At 46.8% G+C, this 21,020-nt stretch overlaps 2 gene segments (V, D, J or C); both read left to right on the top strand.

The window, feature by feature from the left end:
* Positions 1-1,004: 1,004 nt before the first annotated feature.
* On the top strand, positions 1,005-1,932 carry LOC119567959. The segment is given in 2 exon segments: positions 1,005-1,189; positions 1,496-1,932. Coding segments are annotated over 2 exon segments (432 nt in total).
* Positions 1,933-15,195: 13,263 nt separating this feature from the next.
* On the top strand, positions 15,196-18,370 carry LOC119563645. The segment is given in 2 exon segments: positions 15,196-15,244; positions 17,211-18,370. Coding segments are annotated over 2 exon segments (336 nt in total).
* Positions 18,371-21,020: the final 2,650 nt, after the last annotated feature.

The following is a 21,020-nucleotide window of genomic DNA, read 5'->3' as shown; positions in this document are numbered from 1 at the left end:
TCCTGTTCAAATCTCTTCTGCTGCTCAGGTGGAAGGGGGGACTTGAACCAGGAGTCTCCGACATCCCAGGTGAGTATCGTAAAGACTGGGATAAAAGTAAAGAGGAGGGGCTGCTCCTCTCTCCCAGCTTGTATTTAAAATGCCTACGGTGGCCGATCCGACAGGTGAGGTCTGGGCACACTTACTGGGCAGGACCCAGCAGGTGAGTTAGGTGCAGGATCACCCCATCTTCCTCCGTCTTGAGAATCACTCTGGGGTTTAGGCCTCCGCGTCCTGTCATGGCAGTGTGCATCCTGATAGGAAAAAACACAAAACAACTGCCCCCCCCCCGCGCAAACTTTTACTGAATAAATTTAGGCACTGAGAGATTTAAGGCCAGGACAGGCCTTGGGGGCATCTGAACCAGGGTTTTGTGAATCCCAAAAAGGCTTGGTTCTGGGATTTAGGCACCTACTTGTCACTTTAGGTGCCTAAGTCCCTTTGTGAATCTGCCCTTAGGTGCGTTCAGATGGAGAGAGGCGCCTCGAGGGATTCAATGAGAGTTAGGCATCCAGGAGATTTTAAAATAACAGAAAGCCTGTATATTGCCTCATTAGCCACCTTAGGACCTATAATAATCAGACCCTAAATGACTTGCCCAAAGTCACCCAGGAAATTTGTGGCAGAGCCTGGACTCAAAAGCAGATTAATTTGTATCTTTTTGGGGGCAATTTTCAAAACCCTGTAACTCTCCCCTAATTCAGACACCAGAGAATGGCCTCATGCTCAGAACTCCGCCGGAGAGACCCCGGGTGAAATACCCGAGGGGAGGCCTCAGATTTTCGCAAGAGATGAGCGCTTGGTTTTCTTGCTTGTGTCATTATTGTTTTACATCCACTAGAGGGCGCTCTACACCGTCACATCATCCCTGTTTTACAGTACGTTGTGTACGTGTATTAAAGAAACTTGGAACCAGAAGCTGAGTGAGTCTGCTCGTTGTGTGGCGTCACAAGCTGAGAGGAAGGACAGAAAGTTCAGGGAGGAAGCAGGTTTCATCTTTAGGACATAAATGGTCATTCTCAAAAACGCAGAGGAGGAGGAGATATTCTCTACCTAGCTGCAGATCGTAGTAACAACACAAGGGTAACCTGAATCTGCAAAATGCTCTTGTTCGTGGCTGTACAGCTCTGGCTTCTGCTTCCACAGTCAGGTGAGGGTAAAAACTTTCGTTTGAAGTAAAGGCATTTGCAAAGACAAAAATAAAGGTCTCTGAACAAAGAAATCGTAGGAGGAATTTTGTTTTCTTTTGCAAAGAGACAGCCAGGTTAGCATCACAAAACAAGTCATCAGTGTGCTGGGAATAGAGAGAGATGTTTTTGAGGAGTGATTCAGACCTATACGATACCGGCTGAACTTTTCACAGGAGCATAAGGGAGTGAGGGATCCAAGTCCCACTGAGTTTAAAAGTTCCAGCTGTACATACAGAGATATTTAAAGTCTCTCTTTCCCGCCACAGGTCTTGCACAAAGTGACTCCGTGGACCAGTCTCCTCCCGAAGTGAGAAGCTCAGAGGGACAAAGTGTAACTTTACACTGTAATTTCACCACCAGTGACCCAAGCCCGTATCTGTTTTGGTACCGGCAGTATCCGAACCAGCCTCCCCAGCATATACTGACTAAAACGAACTTTGATTCTTCGGATCAGACGCTTGTCCAGGGAAAATTCTCAGCATCTTTGTACATGGGTAATAAGACGGTTCCCTTCAAGATTGAGGCTGTTTCTCACCAGGAGAGCGCGGTGTATTACTGTGTTCTGAGACCCACAGTGGGGGAGAACTGCATCTCCACTCGTACAAGAAGTCAGCGGGGGGTTGTTTATGGCAACATGATAGAATCATAAACACAGGGCTGGAAGGAGCATCGAGAGGCATCTGGTCCAGCCCCCTGTGATGAAGCAGGACCAAATATACTTGGATCATCCTGGACAGGCGTTTGTTTGTCTGATGTGTTCTTTAAAAGCAACTGGTTTTTTTTCCCTGATATTCTGTTAATCTTCTCTAACACACTTTAGTTCCTTCACTTTGCCCTACTGTATATTCCTCTGATTTTTTACTATTAATGAAGATTATTTGGCTTAAAATACATTTCTTATTGAAAAGACTGTAAGCTATAAATGCCAAGCGCTAGAACAAGGGTACGAAGTTAGTTTAACTTTCAATAATATTTTGTCACTACCATAATTTCATATACTCAGGAACTCACCTCCCGTGTTATGACATATATCAGGGAACGAGTTTATCAGAACAAGCCTGGCCCTTCTAGAGAAGGGAACTCTGTCAATACACCTGGAACCGACAGGCGGCAAGGCGCGTGGCCGTGCATTCACACACCTCGCCCCCACGAAACCAAATCCGCCTGAGCCCAGTTTAGTACAAGTCAACCCTCAATCAATCCAACCTGCCTGAACCCCATATCCCACTGAACTGATCCCAACACGATCCAGTCAAACCCAACCCAAAGCAGCGCAACCTAACTCAATGAAATTCAACCCCAAACCCAGCTCGCGTGATTATAGCCCAAACCAACCGAATACAAAACAACGAAACCCGGTTCATTCCAACCAACCAACACACACACATACACCCCATAACACAAACCCAGAGAAACCCAACCCAGTCGAATCCAGCACAGCCCAATTCAGAGAAACAAAAGCTCAAAACAGATGAAAATGGAACATTTTCTCAGCAAGACTGAAGTCCTTTCCATTTTAATGAACGGCAAGGTTGCTCTATTATTTCCCACTACCACCCGTCTCTCTGTCCCCCTCTCTGCCCAGTCACAGTTGAATACAGATCCCACTGTCTGTAAAAGTTTACATCTGGAGGGTTGGTGGCAGGTTCTCAGTAAGCTAGAGGACTCTCAGAAGGGGAATTCCTGCAAAAGCTCAAATACTGGGATATTCAGGTTTCAGAGGGACACGCCGTGTTAGTCTGTTTCAGCAAAAACAACGAGGAGTCCTGTGGCACCTTAAAGACTAACAAATTATTTGGGTATAAGCTTCTATGTTAGTCTTTAAGGTGCCACAGGACTCCGCGTTTGTTCTTCGGATATTCAGGGAATCCTTTGAAGCCTTTGTGCATTAAGCCAGACTTTCCCTGAGTGAGCTCCGTGTGCTCACTCGGATGTAATTTATCCTCTGAGGGGAGGGGGTCTTTGGCGAGTGATTCAACTTGGATATTTAAATGTGATGTTTGTGGAAGCGGGGATTTTCGGAGAAACCAAAGCTAGAAGCGCAATTCCTATTGGGGAAAAAATCCGTGGGACTCCCTCCTCACTGTGCACCAGTAAACAAGAATTCTTGAGAAATTGGTCTTTGGGAAGTGGGGGTCCTAGATTTCTCCGACATGTAATTTACTCTATGTACAACGAGTCACTGTACTTCCTACTTCATGTAACCGCTTGCAAAGAGAGTCACGCTTCCCAGCAAACCAAGACACGCTAAAGAAGGTCTGAGGAAGGCAAGGACGCCGTTCAGAAGGGAAACCAACCACGCTTCATTTCCTGTGGGCTAGGAAGGGCTCTGAGTTCCACATACGCCCCTTATTAGGCCAGTGTCTGAAGAAATTGGGCGAGTCTATCACACTGAGGCAGGACGCTGTCTCTTCAGGGCTGAAGGGTTCAGTACGGAATTGAAATCGGAGCCACTTTGCTTAAAACTATGAGCAAAAAAGTGTGATGTTCGGCGTTTTTGTTTTCACTCTATATCCAGGTAGTTGGTCATAGAGTTTGTCCCATTGCTCCCGAATCTCTCTCTCTCTCTCTGTACACACACACACACACAGAGAGAGCCTCCCTATTCCCATCTCTCTCTCCCTCTCTAAACTTATGCTCAAATAAATTGGTTAGTTTCTGAGGTGCCACAAGTACTCCTTTTCTTTTTGCGAATACAGACGAACACGGCTGCTACTCTGAATCCCTCTCTTTGCAGTCTCTCTTTCTGTCCCCCTTCTCCTCTCTCTCAATCTACCAGTCCAAGGTTATCGTAGTGAGCGCTCGGACTGCATACAACTAGTACATTTGATGTCTTGTTGCAGGTGCTGTGGTGGGTGACCGTGACTCGCTCCAGCCCAGGGAACCCCAGATATCTGGAGCTGAAGGCGGCTCCGTGACCCTCAGCTGTTCGTATGAAACCAGCTACGTGCTGGTGTCTATCTCGACTGGTACCGTCAGTATCCGAACCGCGCCCCGCAGTACATCCTGCGGAGAGGAGCGAAGGAAGTCAGCTCCGTCAGTGATACCGCAGACTTCGCCCAGGAGAGGTTTTCTTCCCAGGCTGATGGCAGCTCCACAGCTCTGAACATCACAGCCCTGGAGCTGGCAGACACAGCGGTGTATTACTGCGCCCTGCAGCGGGCACAGTGACAGAGCCTCACAGCAGAGCTGTACAAAAACCCTCCCCTCCCTTCACCTTCAGGGGCTCTGCATGGAAGAGGGACCAGAGAGAACGTCCCCATGACCCAGCATTTGCCCCCAGTGAGGGATGCAGCGCTGGGCCACAGCTCAGACAGAGGGTGATGTCCTCCCTGTCAGCATCTCGCTGATACATTACAGAATGTGTACACACACACACACACACACACACACACACACACACACACACACACACACCACAGCTCTCTTGAAAATGCCACTCATGAAAACAAATGGATATATGGATCCATAAATACCTGTGATTGAATGGAGGCCTTCCTTCCTCCGGCTCTTAAATCCCAGCCCAAATGTTTAAACGCAGCGGGGTCTGTCTCCACCAGTGTCTGGGCAGCTCCCAGCACAATGGGGCCCCGATGCCGGCTGAGGCTAAACGTACCCGCAGGGCCCTGCGTCCTCCTCGTGCCCCTCACTCATCACAGAACTTAGGCCATTTACACAACTACTTAATGACAGGAGACTCAAAGATCCAAAAAGTTAAAGCCATGTGACCATTAAAACATGATGTTGACAATTCATATGTCAAAGTAAACAGACTTAACCCAACCCCAATACGTTTCAAAGCAGTATTTTTCTTAACTGAATTTTACAGAGAGGCAAAGGATTATCAAGGGAAATACTTGTACCTGGGTTTGTGTGGCATACCGTGAAATCCATATTTTTTGACGTTTACTGCTAAAAAACTAATCCTTCCAAACCTACATATAAGGCTTACAGAGGACTCATTTCATGGATTTATTTGGCAAAGTTTTATGGCTGGCTGGCTGCCAGCCTGATGCCAACTCTCCTGCTATTCCAGCCGGGTTTGGGACTGGCTATGGCAGAGTTATAACCACTAATACTCACAGTAATTTACACTAAGCAGGTTTTAAATGGTGAATTCTAGTGAGAAGATTTTTTTTCCTCAGGAAGCAAAGAAACACTTTCCCCAGACTCCTGTAACTAAGGAATGGCTTGTAGGAACAATCCAATCTTTAAAATAATCTCTTCTGGAGACAAGTAACACAGAGATACACAGATTTTCAAGGTCAAAAGGAAGCATTATGCACATGCAGGTTGACCTCCTGCATAACAGGGGCTGGATAATTTCTCTCAATGACTCCTGCACCAAACCAACAGCTGATGATTCCTCTAGAGAAACACGAGAAATTCCATGTGAAAATAAGCCCCCCCCCCAGTCTAGAGAAATATCTGAATGGCTCATGGAAGAGAGGTCCATCAACAGCTAGTAGCCAAGATGGTCAGGGTTGCAGCCCCATGCTCTTGATGTCCCTAATCCTCTCTGACTTCCAGAAGCTGGGACTGGACGACAGGGGACGGATCACTCGATAATTGTCCTGTTCTGGTCATTCCCTCTGAAGCACCTGGCACTGGCCACTGTTGGAAGAGAGGACACTGGGCTAGATGGACCTTTGGCCATACTGGGCCAGACCATTCTTACGTTTTCTAGCTGCTTTGTCAAAATTACTGGCATGATTTATTGTGTCCACGAGGGGGCGCGCCTGACGTTCTGGGAATTACATTTTACGTTGTGTTTTATTTTAAATCCAACACTCCCCTGGATAGCATCTCTTTCGGGACTCTCGTGTCATAAAGAGGAGAAGGAAGAGGGGGAAGGCACAGAGAGGGCTCTTTTACAGCATTCACTTTCTTTTCATAAACAAAACAGGAGGAAGAATGATTTTTATAATTGGATAAAGGGCCTAGCTGTTGTCTTTATGACCCGTCTCTGCCGAGTTCAGTTCCTTCTGCTCTTCCCATGTCCTGGAGGATCTTTCAGTTTCTATCCCTGTGTCGTGTTAGAGCCACCATGCTGTGCAAACCGAGCCCGATGCGTTGTTATCTCAGTTATATAAATGCGAGTTAATAAATGCATGAATTTACAACCTTTAAATCAAAATATTTGTTGTCAATAAAAGAAATCACCCCACAAATCTTGGAAAATCGTAACAGGATTTCCTGCAGCCGGAAACATGCTGTAGAAGACATTGGGCGAGGTTCTGATCTTTGTCCCATCACCGCAACTCTGGCCGGGTTCTTAGCTGCTGTGACGCGTTTCAGGTCCACTGAAATCAGCATCCATCCATCCAGCTCTCTTTGTCCTTCAGTCTTTCTTTTTAACCAGCTTCTTATGCAAGTAAGTCTCCCTGATGCCCTGGTCAGGCAAAGAAGTCCATTTCATATCTAGTCATTTTAACCATTGGATAGTCACAGCTACAAACAAAACTTTTTGAAAGCTGGGGTGGGAAGAAGAGCCAGGTAGCAGACGGTTTCACAGAGAAATCGGAAGCAAACACCCCTCTCCACTTCTCATTTCCTCTGGGGTTGGGCACTGGGGTCGGATCCGCCCCGCTCGACGTTTCAGGGAGGAATCTGGAATAGTTTAACACATTCAGCCAATGACCCCGTTGCTTCGCTGTTGTGTTTTCACTGCCCCTTTGTGAATCTCAAACCAGATCCGCTTTGCTCAAACCATGGGCACGAGTTTGATACTAAGCTTTTTTATAGTTACTCTGTGCCCAGGTAATTGTGATTTTTGGTTTTGTTCATGCAGCCCGTCCCATTGCTAAATAGTCTCTCCCTAAAACAGGAACCACTTCTTTTAACTATCCTTCCCCCGCTGCCCGCCTGCCTTTTGTTTGCAGGACTCTCCTCTTCTCTGTATGACTGTCTTTTTATCTCGGTCTCTCAGCTTTCTTTCCTTCCATACGCTCTCTCTCTCTCTCTCTCTCTCTCTCTCTCTCTGTCTCTCTCTCTCTCTCTCTGTCTCTCTCTGTCTCTCTCTCTCTCTCTGTGTTTAGGTTGGGCACTCTGATGGTATATAACTGGTATATTTTTTGTTGCAGGTGCTGTACTGGGTGAATCGATCCAGTCCAACAAACCCGAAGTGTCTGCAGGAGAAGGGGACAATGTGACACTCAGCTGTTCTTACAATACCAGCTACTCTGATGTCTTTCTCTACTGGTACCGTCAGTTTCCTGACCAAGGCCCGCAGTACGTTCTCCGAACAGGTGCCAAGGCATACAGCTCCGTCCGGGATTTTGCAGAGTTTGCCAAGAAGAGATTTACTCCCCAGGCTGATGACACCTCTACAGTTGTGACTATCACAGCCCTGGAGCTGGCAGACACAGCGCTGTATTACTGCGCCCTGCAGAGGGCCCAGTGACAGAGCCTCATCCCAGAGCCGTGCAAAAACCCTCCCTTCCTTCACATGAAATTGCTCCCCTTGTCCACATGTTTCCTGACCCCTAAAAAGAACTCTAGTAGATCAGTAAGACAGGATCTCCCTTCACAGAAACCATGTTGACTTTTGCCCAACAATTTATGTTCTTCTATGTGTCTGAAAATTTTATTCTTTACCATTCTTTCAACTAATTTGCCCGGTACTGACGTTAGACTTACCGGTCTGTCATTGCCGGGATCACCTCTAGACTCCTTTTTAAATATTGGTGTTACATTAGCTATCTTCCAGTCTCCATCCCTGTATCATTTTGTACCACCAATCTCCTCTCACCAAGCCTGACTCCTTCTTACCTCATTGATATCTACGAGAGTAGTTATGTGCAGAGGTTTGCAATGTTTTATTACGATATGTGTTGTCTTACAAAAAACTTCATTGAGAAATGGGTTACCATATTTTCCGAGTCTGGAAACATCTGTTTAAAACACGGAGTCAGTTTCTATATGCCTGAGAGAACTCCCCTGTGCAGAACCTCATCTCAGATGAAAGCCATTGTAACCCTAGCAAAGCCAATCTCTATCTCTGACCAGGATGCTGGCAGTCACACCCAGTGGTTAGAGCAGGAGGGAGCCTCCAGAAGACAGAGCCAAGAGGCAAAGCCGAAATCAGGAATGGGAGTTGAGAGCCAGGTTAGGGTTATCTGCAACTTGAGGCAAGGCGGAGTTCAGAGCAGGAGCAGGGCCAGGTCCAAGGCAGGAGCAGGGCGGAACAAAGAGGCACTGGCGCTATAGCAGCCCTGGCAAGTGATTTGATTAACTGCTGCTGACACTGTCTAGCTATCTGCTGCCTTCCTTCCTTCCTTCCTTCCTTCCTTCCTTTTTTAGTTACCCATTAACAAGGAAACCGCGCACTGACTAAATGCACCCCGAGGTCACCAGAACTCTCGATATCTTGCCTATGCCCTGACAATTACAAAGAAATCAGGACTTTTTCTAGACGGCGGGGGCGGGGGGGAGGATGATTACCAGAAGGAAATAAACTTGATGTTGCAGTGAATTCAGCGGCAACCCCCACTTCCCTCTGCTTCCTGTGCACTGGGGGTTGTGTGTATGTTCAGATCCGCCCCACAGAGGAGTAAGGGAGAATCTGGGTCAGGTTTTCGAGACTCTTCCTGCAGTGTGGTTTGAACGCCTCTGAGTGGAACGACCGGGGGTCACTTATCTTAAACAATGAGCAAGTGTTTGCTGCTGAGCCTCTTCCTAGGTACTCGGTGTCCGGGTAGTTCCTGGTCATGCAGCTTGTGTCACTGCCTATGAGTCTGTCTCTCTCGTACCCAAGTTGCATCCTTAGTTATCTTTCTACCAGCTGTTTCTTTCTTTCCCTCACTCCGCCTTTCTCTGTCTAACTCTCTTTCTATCTCTGCTCCACTCCGCTCCTCTGCTCTCTCTTGCAGTGTGCACTCTTAGACTGTCTATATCGGGTGTATTTCGTCTTGTTGCAGGTGCTGTGTCCGGCAATTCAATCCAATCCATTGAACCCGACGTGTCTGTCATAGAAGGAGACGCTGTGGCACTCAGCTGCTCCTACAGCACCAGCTATAGCGGTGTCTCTCTCCACTGGTACCGCCAGAGCCCCCGCCAAGCCCCGCAGTACATTCTCCAGAGAGACGCGAAGGGAAGCACCATCAGTGACCACGCAGATTTTGCCCGGGGAGGTTCACTGCTGACGCTAACGCCACTTCTACAGTTCTGACCATCGCAGACCTGGAGCTGGCGGACGAAGCTGTGTATTATTGTGCCTTGAATGAGACACAGTGAGAGAGCCCCCGGAGACAGCTGCACAAAACCCTCCCACATCCCTCACTTGCATTCTTCCCCATCTGTCTTCGCTGTTGAGTTTGAAAAACCTTTGAAGCAGGGGCTGTCTCTCACTAGGTGTCTGTGCAGCTCCCTGACTGACAGGGCCAGCCCAGATCTCACTTTTAACCTCTAGGTGCCATCACCATGACCGTCATTTTACAACTGTGTGCTAGGAAATACTTGGTCTCAGCGTTTTAATCTGATTTCGGGTTTTGAACACCAGATTCCCATTAAAAATGAACAGGGACGGATATAATAGATTAACGGATTTTAAAAAACAGAAGTCAGCTGGATGATTATCTCTTTGACTCCCCCATGACATAGAACGTCATCCCATAATTCCCCGCATTAAGAAGAACATTTTCAAAAGAGCCTTTTGAAAATGGGATTTAGTGTCCTACCTCACTTAGGTACTTTTGAAAAATTTACCATAAGCCCATAACTTCTATCTAAGTTACTTTTATGGGCCCCATTACCTGAGCTCCTCACAGCCTTGAATTATTTAATTTTCACAACACTTCTGTGATATAGGGCAGGGGTATTATCTCCATTTTAGGGATGAGTCTTCAAGCGCAGAGAATTAACAAATTACCCATCCAAGGTCACAGAGATAGTGTTTGGTAGAGGAGGGACTAGATTCCCAAATCCTAGGCTCCTGGCCTAACTACAGGTCCAGCTTTGCTCTCAAACCTTCCTTACAAACAGAGAAGCAACTTATTTCCCCCCTCCGGGGCAGCACAGCTGAGAGGTGGCAGAGGGGAGAGTAGCATTACCTGGCTGTAGGTTAAAAATACCTACTCTTCATATCAGTATTTCTCCTAACACTGAATCCTTTAATGAGTCACTTGTAATTGTGGTTAGGATTTTCAAGAGTTAAGCACCCAGTTTCCTCTGCAAATTCCAATGAAATTCAACTCCCTTAGGCCCTTTTGAATATCCCAGCCCTAATCTCCAGCCGAAAACAACAACAAACACAGAGTTTTCCTGCAAGTCTGAAGTTTATACACCAGGGGAATTTGAATAATGACTGGACATAGTGAGAAGAAGTTTTTTTTAACATGTGCTAAGGTATCGCCTTCCTTAAAGTCTCACAGCTCAGAAAATAATAATAATAATAATAACAATAATAAAATAATAATAATAATAATAATAATAATAAATAACCGGTTTCCAAAAATTCTCCTCTGGAGAAACATCACCCTGAAACTCCATGCGAATTTTCCCCTTCTGGGTGGTCTCTGACAGTTTTAGTTTTTATTGGTTGCTGTGAATATCTACTAGGGGCGTTCCAGACCTGCATATTAACCACCTTTGACTTTGCAGTTTGTTGCTATGTGCAGTACAAGCGGTTTAACGTCACAAGGCGGGAAGGAAATTGAAGTGGGGCTTACAGAAAAAGCAGGGCTTGTGTTTACATCATTCGCAGTCATTAAAAATAGATAAAGGAAACAACAAACAAATTAACACAAGCGGGAGAAATCTTCTCTTGCTCGCTGCAGACACCTAGTGACCCCGAGGTTGATTAGAAGCTGCAGCGAGCACGCGGTCTCGACTAGTACAGCTCCATATTCTACTGTTGTTGTCAGGTGAGGTCAAGTTTTGTGATGTTCATTGTGAATGTGTAAAAGTGTGAAAGTCGAAATGTGTTTGTAAGGGCCAGGGAGCTCCCGCTCTTAACACGTTCCGGGCGAAAAAGAAAATCCCTGAACTGTGACATTGAATATGGCGTGGTATTTAGGGAAGAAAATTATTCTCCCTTTACAAAGAAAAGACTCCATTCTGTATTCGGGCTGGGATTCACAGATCTGCCTACCGGATCCGGGCAGCCAGGTCCCATCAATTTTAGGACATCTGATCTGCTTCTCTTAGGCGGCTTTGAAGATCTCAGCTGCAGCCTTTCTAAAAATGAATGAGAAAAAATACAGAGATAGACAAATAGATATATCTTGCAGAGAGGGGAAGGACAAATAGATAGAGAGGGTATATGGGGATAGATAGATAGATAGAGGGAGTGTGGGGGACAATTAGCTATCTGGTTAAAGAATGTGTGTGGGGATAGATAGATAGATAGATAGATAGATAGATAGATAGATAGATAGATAGATAGAGTGTATGGGCATAGATCACATCTATTGGAAAACCCTTTGAGATCCTCAGTGGACAGCAGACACAGCGGTGCTAATTTTTATAGTTAATTTGCATCTACTCTTTTTGCAGGACTAAGTACCGAGGTGAACAGTGTCACCCAAAGACAAGGACAGCTGAGCGGGGTACAGAGTGACTCTGTGACACTGCACTGTACTTTCTGGACTGAAGATGCAGGTTATGACACATACTGGTACAAACAGGACAGCAGCGGCCAGACGAAGTACCTCTTCCGAAGGTCTTCCCAAAGGGAGCACAAAGGGGCTGGGAGCCGGTTCTCACTGGACTTCAGGCGAGCCGAAAAATACGTGGGTATGAGAATTGCAGAGTTAGAACTGACCGATTCGGCGATGGTTTTCTGTGCTATAGCTGAGAGGGCCTTAAGTTACCACTGAGGGTGGGTTAATAGAGGGACCTTTACAAAAATCCAGTGATCAGTTTTCTCTTGACTCGGAGACAAAACTGGCGCAGATAGAAATCAGCAGAAAGAGACACAACAAGCCACAAGCAGGGTTTGAATCAAACGGTGCAGGGTGTGACGGAAACCGCACGGGCACTAATTGTGTGGAAATGTTACCCTCTTCCAGGAACCGTCCCCCCACCTCTCCCAAAATACCCAGAACCTCATGAGCCAGATGTCAGTACCTGTCACACCACAATTCCCATGAATAGCTCCGTCTGCTTTTGGGGCCAGACCCCAGCAGGTAGGAATCAGACCTCGCTCGCTCCAGTAGCGTAAACGGGCCAAAGTCTCAGCTGGTGCAAATCAGGGTTGCCCCACTGAATTCAATGGGCCAGACCCCAGGTAGCATAAATCGCCCTAGGGTCAATGGCCCAGATCCCCAGGTCGTGAGTCAACGGGGTTAACTTTGCTTCACGCTGGAGAAAGAACCCGGGGCAAAATTTTTCTCTGGGCTGTGAGCAGGGAGGGCCCTGCCCAGATCTGTGGCAGTGGGATCCATGTGCAGTCCCGTGTGTGTGTGTGTGTGTGTGTGTGTGTTCTAGCCTTTGAAAAAAGTAAAAACCCTGCTCGACCTTGTGATTCTTGCTGCGCTCTTGTCTCCGAAGATGAGACAGAGCTAAGTTGCTCCTACCGAGCTGCGAAAGAGATCTGGAGGTTAGAAAGGTGCCACGTGACAGGAACCAGCCAAAGCCACAGCGGGTGGGGTAAACGCTACCGGAGGGTATTAGCTGTTCCATGGTGAGGGAAACGGCCTTCAACTGGGGTCTATAGGAGAGGACTAAATGGAAGTTTTGCCACAGATTTAATGTCTCTGATTTGCTTCTGTGAGAGCAACTTCACCATAAGATTCTGTTCTACCCGGGTTCCTGTATTGCACCCATCATTGTGGTGGCTTTCGCCCCTGAAGGTCTGGGAACAATACATTTAACCATGAATGCCCCAGAACTCTTGATTTGGACGGCAAGAGCGTTCCTCTCTTGGAGTAAGTGTCCGCTAAAAGGGGAAACGAATGTTAGATCTTCCGTTACCCAATGGGTTTGAGCAGGGGGTGGAATTAGAAGCCAGAATCCCTGGGTTCTGCTCACAGCTCACGGAGGGGAGCAGGGGTCTAGCAACTTAAAGGAGGGGGTCTGGCGTCTTGATTTCTATTCTCACTTCTGGGAGAGGAGGAGAGTCTAGTGGTTGAGAGCAGTCAGACTGAGGATCAGGACTCCTGGGTCCTATGTCCAGAGCTGACTGGGGATCATGCTGCAGTGGGTAGAGCATGGACGATTAGGACTCAGGACTCCTGGGTTCTATTCCGAACTTCACTCCTGCCTTACTAGAAGGCGGGAAAACCCATCCCGCATTCTGTGCCTGCGTCATTCTCTTTGTACAAAATACCTAAAAACAATCTTTCCATTTCTGGCAGGCCGTGAATCCTAAAGGGACTCTTGTTCTCCTCACACTAGAACGGCTGTAGATGTGCGACAGGTTTACATGCTTAATTAAAGTGAACTTTCCCTGCATCTCTTTCCTTCCCTGCAGGTTTCAGCCAGGGACAAGGCAGTGTCACGCAAACACAAGGGCAGCTGGAAAAGTTGGGGGGGTCAGACTATCACCCTGGAATGCACTTTCTCCACTGGATACCAGAATTACTACTTATTTTGGTACAGACAGCAACGATCGGGGACAATGGATTTCCTCTTCTGAATAGATTATAATAACCCTGAAAAGAATGGAGCCGGGAGACGGTTTTCTGCAGAATTCAGGAAATCCTCAAAATTCTTCAGTTTAACCATTAAAGAGCTAGAGCCGACGGACTCGGCGATGTATTTCTGTGCTCTGTGGGAAGGCACCGTGAGGCGTTTAATAGGGAGCCCTGTACAAAAACCCACCCCCTTGTCTTTCTCAGCATGAGAAACACAACTGCAGAGTAGAATCCCTAGGCCCAGACAGACGGTTAAACCAGAGGGAGGGGCTGGTATGAATCACAGGGCCTGACAGCTATGAAGCCTTCTGGGCCTCATTCACCATTGATCAGAGGGGTAGCCGTGTTCGTCTAGATCTGTGTGCATCTGACGAAGCGGGTATTCACCCACGAAAGCTTATGGTCCAACATGTCTGTTAGTCTATAAGGTGCCACAGGACTCTTTGCCGCATTCACCATTGTATTGCCCCAGATTAACCTCAGTTTACCCACAGTGGGTCTTCTCCTCAACTCAGGTGAATCACTGTGGGCCAGATGGAGTCAACTGGGCCAGGTCCACCACAGGTATCAATCAGCTGTATCAATCCAGTGGGGCTCGATTCCCCTTTCTGGAGTAAACCAGCATGGGGCCAGTGGGATAGACACACAAAGGCACCACACGCAGAAGCACGCAGACACACACGTGCAAACACAAACATAGAGATAGAAAGAAAGACACCCACAAAACCAGCACACACAACACAGAGCTTTTAAGTCTTCCCACAATGTCTTTAATTCAGTTCTCACCAAGTAGCAACAAGAAGAACAATAAAAATGAAAATGAATAAGAAAAAAAAAGACAGAAAGTCAGAAACCGATCTTCCAGGAAATGCAGTGGAAGGAATTTGTCCCACGAGTTCTCACCTGCGCTTCAATTGCCGATTAATCTGAACCCAGCACGTTTCCTGTGTCTGTTACGCATTTCCCGAACCCCGCCCTCTTCTGCTCAGCTGGTCCCGCAGTAACCGCTCCCAGCCCTTGTTCCGAGAAGTTGCCTTTAAGATTCTTCTTGCCGCGACTTCTCAGCTTGTCCGGCTGCCGCTGTCTGAGGCACCGTGGAGACGCGTTTCATTCTCAGCCTTTGGGTCTTTAACCAACTAGGTAACCGGGCTCTGGGTTTTTGGAAGACGCGTCATGGAATTCGGCTCCCAACTCCCGTTCTACCCAGAATCTGAACCCTGATCCTAACCCTGACCCAGATCCGAACGCCCCGGCTATCCTTAACCTTAATTTTTGCGCTAACCTTAATTTGTTTGAAATTAGGCTGATAAACCCCTTGGGCTCTTTAAAAATTCTCAGCCTAGACCTGCCAGTGCACCTGGATGTCCTTGAACGTGAGTGTCTTGTTGCAGGTGCGGTGCTGGGTGACTCGGTCCGGTCCAATGAACCCGAGGTGTCCAGGTCAGAAGGAGACACCGTGACCCTCACCTGTTCTTATGAAACTAGCTACACGGCTGGTGTCCTTCTCTACTGATACCGTCAGTATCCGAACCGAGCCCCGCAGTACATTCTCCAGAGAGGAGCGAAAGGGAGCAAGTTCAGTGATACCGCAGGTTTCGCCCAGCAGAGGTTTTCTTCTCAGGCTAATGACAGCGCCACAGCTCTGAACATCGCAGCCCAGGAGCTGGCAGACACTGCGGTGTATCTCTGCGCCCTACGTCTGGCACAGTGACAGAGCCACATAACAGAGCTGTACAAAAACCCTCCCAGCCCTGCTGCAGGGGATGGTACAGGCATTAAAACGGGCAGCAGCGCCTTGAAAGAAGAGTATTTGCTCTGCTTAAATATACAACTCCCCTTAAAAGCTAAATGTTTATTTAAAGAGCTAATTTAAACATAGCCCTTGGATAAGATAATGGCCCTGATCTTTAATTAGGAAACTATTAACACCTCTTTTCCTGGCGTCAGGGATGACCTATATCTGTGTTGTGTGTGTGTGGGAATCACCTGTAGTAAAATAAGTGTTAAAGGTGAGTACAAATGTAGGCAAAGTGAACTGTTGTTGAAAATACAAATTGAGATAAAATTGGAATGAAAAATTTCCTTTACACTCATTTACACTCATTGCTCATTTATGGTGAAAGGGGGGTAAAATAGGCGAGTCAAGATGAGGAGGAAATTGTTGGAAATACCCATTTTTGAGTGGTGGTGTAAAGCTGCAGTTACCAACTCTCCCAGAGTCAAATCAATGCTCCTACTGTAGAGACAGTTGCCTTTTGGGGTAGATTTGCTTGGAAACTATTTAGTTGCAAGACACTATTCCCGGGACTATATGCTGAGAACCATGAACTCTTAACATGACAAAGCGTCGCCATTTGCTGGAGGAAAATATAAACACTGGTTGTCTTTTGAAACCCTTCTGTGTTCTATAGGTCTCCGCTTAAACTGAGGCTGAGGGAAAAGGCAGCAGAGGAAAGACGAAAATAATTTAAAATAATTCTTTCAGGAGTTCTGACTGGGCATTTCAAAAGAGGGTAATGGAGTTGGGCTCCTCATCCCCTTACATTTTTCTTGTGATAGCCCCAGACATTGATTGCGGATAAACATATTCATGCCCAATCCCAATGATACATGAGTACGTCAAGAAATCTCAGCAGTCCCTATAGGATCTGGGGACCCCCCCCCTTTTTTTTTTACAACTAGGGAAACTGAGGCATGGTCACACACAGAGTCTGTGGAGGGTGGAGCAGATCCCTGAGTCCCAGAGCAGACCCTTCCCCACAACCCCCCACCTCCACCCCCAACCCGAAGCACACTGATATGTCAGCTGCTGGCCGACCTGAACCCTCTGCGTTTTCTGGATCTCCGATGAATTCCCCAAACTCCTCCCTCTTCCTCTCCGTTGGTTTCGAATGAATCTTCCACTGTTCTTGCTGCCCTCACTGGCGGGTCCTCTATATTCCTCTCAGGCAGCGGCAGTAGCTGGGCGTTTGAAACTGGGTCTCTAGAGAAGATACTATGGAGGCGCGTTTTCTTCTCAGCATTTGGATATTCAATCTCCTAGGTAACTGGGCTGGGGTTCCAAAGAAGTCTAAGGGAACGAGACATTCAATAATCATCAACCTAACCCTATAAAGAACCCGAACCCTAACTGTAACCCTTACCCTAGGACCTAACCAAAACGCGAATGCTACAACCTGACAGTTCACCCTCCCCATAACCCTAAACCCTTGTTCATACCCTTGCCTTAATCCTAACTTTAAACCCCCAACCCTTGTCCTGCTCACAGCATTAATTCCTATGGAGTTAGGCGCCTAAATCCCTTATACGCCTTTGAAATTCCCTGAAACACCAATGCAGGTGGAATCCTTTCCAAGGCTCAACTACAGGTGAAATGTTGTCCTCTAAAGTGTTTCTCTTTTTTCAGGCTCTGCGCTGGGCGACTCGGTCAAATCCAATCAACTCGAAGTGTCTGGATCAGTTGGAGGTTCTGTGACACTCACCTGTTCTTACACCACCAGCGATACGTATGTTTATCTCTCTTGGTACCGTCAGTATCCGAACCAAGCCCCGCAGTACATTCTCCAGAGAGGAGCAAAAGGGAGCACGTTCAGTGATACCGCAGATTTCGCCCAGAAGAGGTTTTCTTCCCAGGCTAATGACAGCGCCACAGCTCTGAACATCGCAGCCCTGGAGCTGGCGGACAGCGCGGTGTATCTCTGCGCCCTGCAGAGAGCACAGTGACAGAGCCGCACAGGAGAGCCGTACAAAAACCCTCCCTTCCCAGCTACAGATAATGCTGTGCATATTGAGGTTGGAAGCGGAGCCCCTCGGGCGTTTTCCTGTTAAAAACACATATTCTGGCTCCAGCGTGGTGCTGTCAGATTACTCCTTCCTAGTCTCTCCAAACGGCCTGTATTAAAATAGTGGTTTCCATATGAGGAGAGATGAATAAAACTGGGACTTTTCAGCTCGAAAAAGAGTCGACTCAGGGGGGATGTGATAGAGGTCTATAAAATCATGACTGGTGTGGAGAAAGTAATTAAGGAAGTGTTATTTATTCCTTCCCATAACACAAGAACCAGGGGTCACCCAGTTAAATGAATACATAGCAGGTTTAAAACAAACAAAAGGAAGTATTTCTTCACACAGCACACAGTCAACCTGAGGAACTCCTTGCCAGAGGGTGTTGTGAAGGCCAAGACTATAACAGGGTTCAAAAAGGAACTAGTTGGATGTTTGGTCTGATCCAGTATGGCTGCTCTTATATTTTTACCCCCTATTACATGAGGGCAAGATTAAAGGCCCAAGCTGTATAAAGGAAAGACTGGATTATTTGTTCTGGTTCTGGATCAGAGGCAGTTATGTCCCACAGGTCTTCCGGGGGGTACATCAACTCCTCTAGATATTTGCCTAGTTTTATAACAGGCTACATAAAAGCACTAGCAAAGTCTGCACAAACTATTTCATAGGGACAATGACTTGTTTCTACTGCTGTATATACTACACACCAAAATGTAAATATGGTATTTATATTCCAATTGATTTATGTTATCATTCGTGGTAAAAATAAAAAGTAAGATTTTTTTCAGTAATAAGGTGGCTGTGAAATTTTTGTATTTTGATTTCTGATTTTCTAAGCAACTAGGTGAGTTGCAACTTGTGGTATGCAAGACCAATCAGATTCCTGAAAGGGTACCTATCCTGAAGGACGACCCATCACTCTCACAGATCTTGGGAGACAGGCTAGTCCTTGCCTACAGACAGACCCCCAACCTGAAGCATATACTCACCAGCAACCACACACCACACAACAGAACCACTAACCCAGGAACCTATCCTTGCAACAAAGCCCGTTGCCAACTGTGTCCACATATCTATTCAGAGGACACAATCATAGGGCCTAATCACATCAGCCAGACTATCAGAGGCTCGTTCACCTGCACATCCACCAATGCGATATATGCCACCATGTGTCAGCAAAGCCCCTCTGCCATGTACATTGGTCAAACTGGACAGTCTCTACGTAAAAGAATAAATGGACACAAATCAGACATCAAGAATTATAACGTTCAAAAACCAGTCGGAGAACAGTTCAATCTCTTTGGTCACTCGGTTACAGACCTAAAAGTTGCAATTCTTCAACAAAAAAACTTCAAAAACAGACTCCAACGAGAGACTGCTGAATTGGAATTAATTTGCAAACTGGACACAATTAATTTAGGCTTGAATAAAGACTGGGAGTGGATGGGTCATTACACAAAGTAAAACTATTTCCCCATGTTTATTCCCCCAACCCCCCACTGTTCCTCAGACATTCTTGTCAGCTGCTGGAAATGGCCCACCTTGATTATCACTACAAAAGGTTCCCCCCCACCCCGCCCCGCTCTCCTGCTGGTAATAGCTCACCTTAAGTGATCACTCTCCTTACAGTGTGTATGGTAACACCCATTGTTTCATGTTCTCTATGTATATAAATCTCCCCACTGTATTTTCCACTGAATGCATCTGATGAAATGAGCTGTAGCTCACGAAAGCTTATGCTCAAATAAATATGTTAGTCTCTAAGGTGCCACAAGTCCTCCTTTTCTTTTTGTGAAAGGGTACAGGTAGTCTGGAAAGGTTGAGAGCCATAAGAACAGCCATACTGGTTCAGATCAAATATCCATCTAGCTCAGTATCCTGTCTTCTGACAGTGGCCAGTGCCAGGTGCTCAGAGAGAATGAACAGAACCGGTAATCATCTAGTGATCCATCCCCTGTCGCCCATTCCCAGCTTCTGGCACACAGAGAGGAGGGACACCATCCCTGCCCATCCTGGCTAATAGCCATTGATGGACCTATCAGCCACGAACAATGCTGCACAGTCCTTGGGCCATTCTTTCTATGGGTAAAAAGTTCCAGTGGAAATCACTGGGACTCTGAATAAAACTGATGATGGGGTTGGAATAAATAATAAATAATAATAATAATTAATAATAGATATTTCTCAATAATCAGCTGCAACATCCCTAGAGGTAGGTGCTGTGCAAAGAACAATAAGGGATCATGCCTGATCCAAGGTAACAATGAAGAAGAAGGTTATCAGGATAATCAATGAGGGATGCTCTCTATAAATAAATTCAGGGGCAACATTTTACGACTAACCTCTCCCTCACCCGCTCTGTGTAACAGGCTCCAGCATGGAAGATGCTCTAACGCAGACCCAGCCGGCGGCGTCAGGTGTGGAGGGTCGGTCCGTGACCTTGGACTGCATTTAGGAAACTGATGCTAGCTACTATTCGGTGTATTGGTACAAACAACGTCGGGTGGAAAAGCTTGTTTTCCTACTTTTCGAATATTCCACGGGGTCAAAGAAGAATGAGGCTGGGGAGAGATGCTCTGAGGACTTCCAGAAATCCGAAAGCTCCATCAGTTTGAGAATCATGGGTGTGGAGCCGAGGGACTCAGCAGTGTACTTCTGTGCTTTCAACAGAGACACACGGCGATGTGATTAACAGGAAGCCCTGCACAAAAATCCTACAGCTTTCTCCTTCCCTGAGAAACGGATGCCTACATGCGAAGTTAGAAGGAAACCACAGACCGGAAAGGGGTGTTTGTGTGTATGTAGGAGAAGGTGGGGGGAGGGGGAACTGCTACAGCTGGGTTCCTGGAGATGAAAACCTCTAACTGATTTCTGGGAATCAGCCCCACAAATGTGCTCAGAAATTCACCACAAAGGGGAGAGCTGGAAGGAGACAGGGCAGAATGACACCCAAGAGCCAGAAGGACCTTTAGGGGGGGAAGGTTTCTGGTAGCAGAGAGGTCTTTAATCTAGCAGAGAAAGTCAGAAAGAGATCCGGTGGCTGGAAACTGAAGCAGGACAAACTCAGGATGTCAAGCCTGATTCCCCACTCTGGCACTTCGAGTGCAGAAGGTGGGGGCCCACAAGGACTCCAAAAATTAAAACATGTCACTCCAGGCTGGTAATGCTGCCTCCACCCAAGTGAAAATTGCCTTTTACCAATCCAGAAAAACCTCACTTGGGAAGATTTTTCTGAGGCCCCTCGGCTTTTCCACCCCTTCCTAGGGGCAGCCGAGAAAGAAAACAATAGAAAAGGGAAGCTCAGCTGTTGTATCAGCTGATTAACATATGCACAGCCTCTTTACCTCCTGAGACTCAGAAATCTAATCGTGGTCTTAAGAAAGGTAAATTTTACCGAAAAAAGAAAGAAAACACCTGTGACAACTCAGGCTGT

Source organism: Chelonia mydas, chromosome 13, assembly GCF_015237465.2.
Source record: "Chelonia mydas isolate rCheMyd1 chromosome 13, rCheMyd1.pri.v2, whole genome shotgun sequence".
Classification (NCBI taxonomy): domain Eukaryota; kingdom Metazoa; phylum Chordata; order Testudines; family Cheloniidae; genus Chelonia; species Chelonia mydas.
The sequence above is the reverse complement of the archived record's forward strand: the minus strand, read 5'-3'. Positions and strand labels throughout refer to the sequence as shown.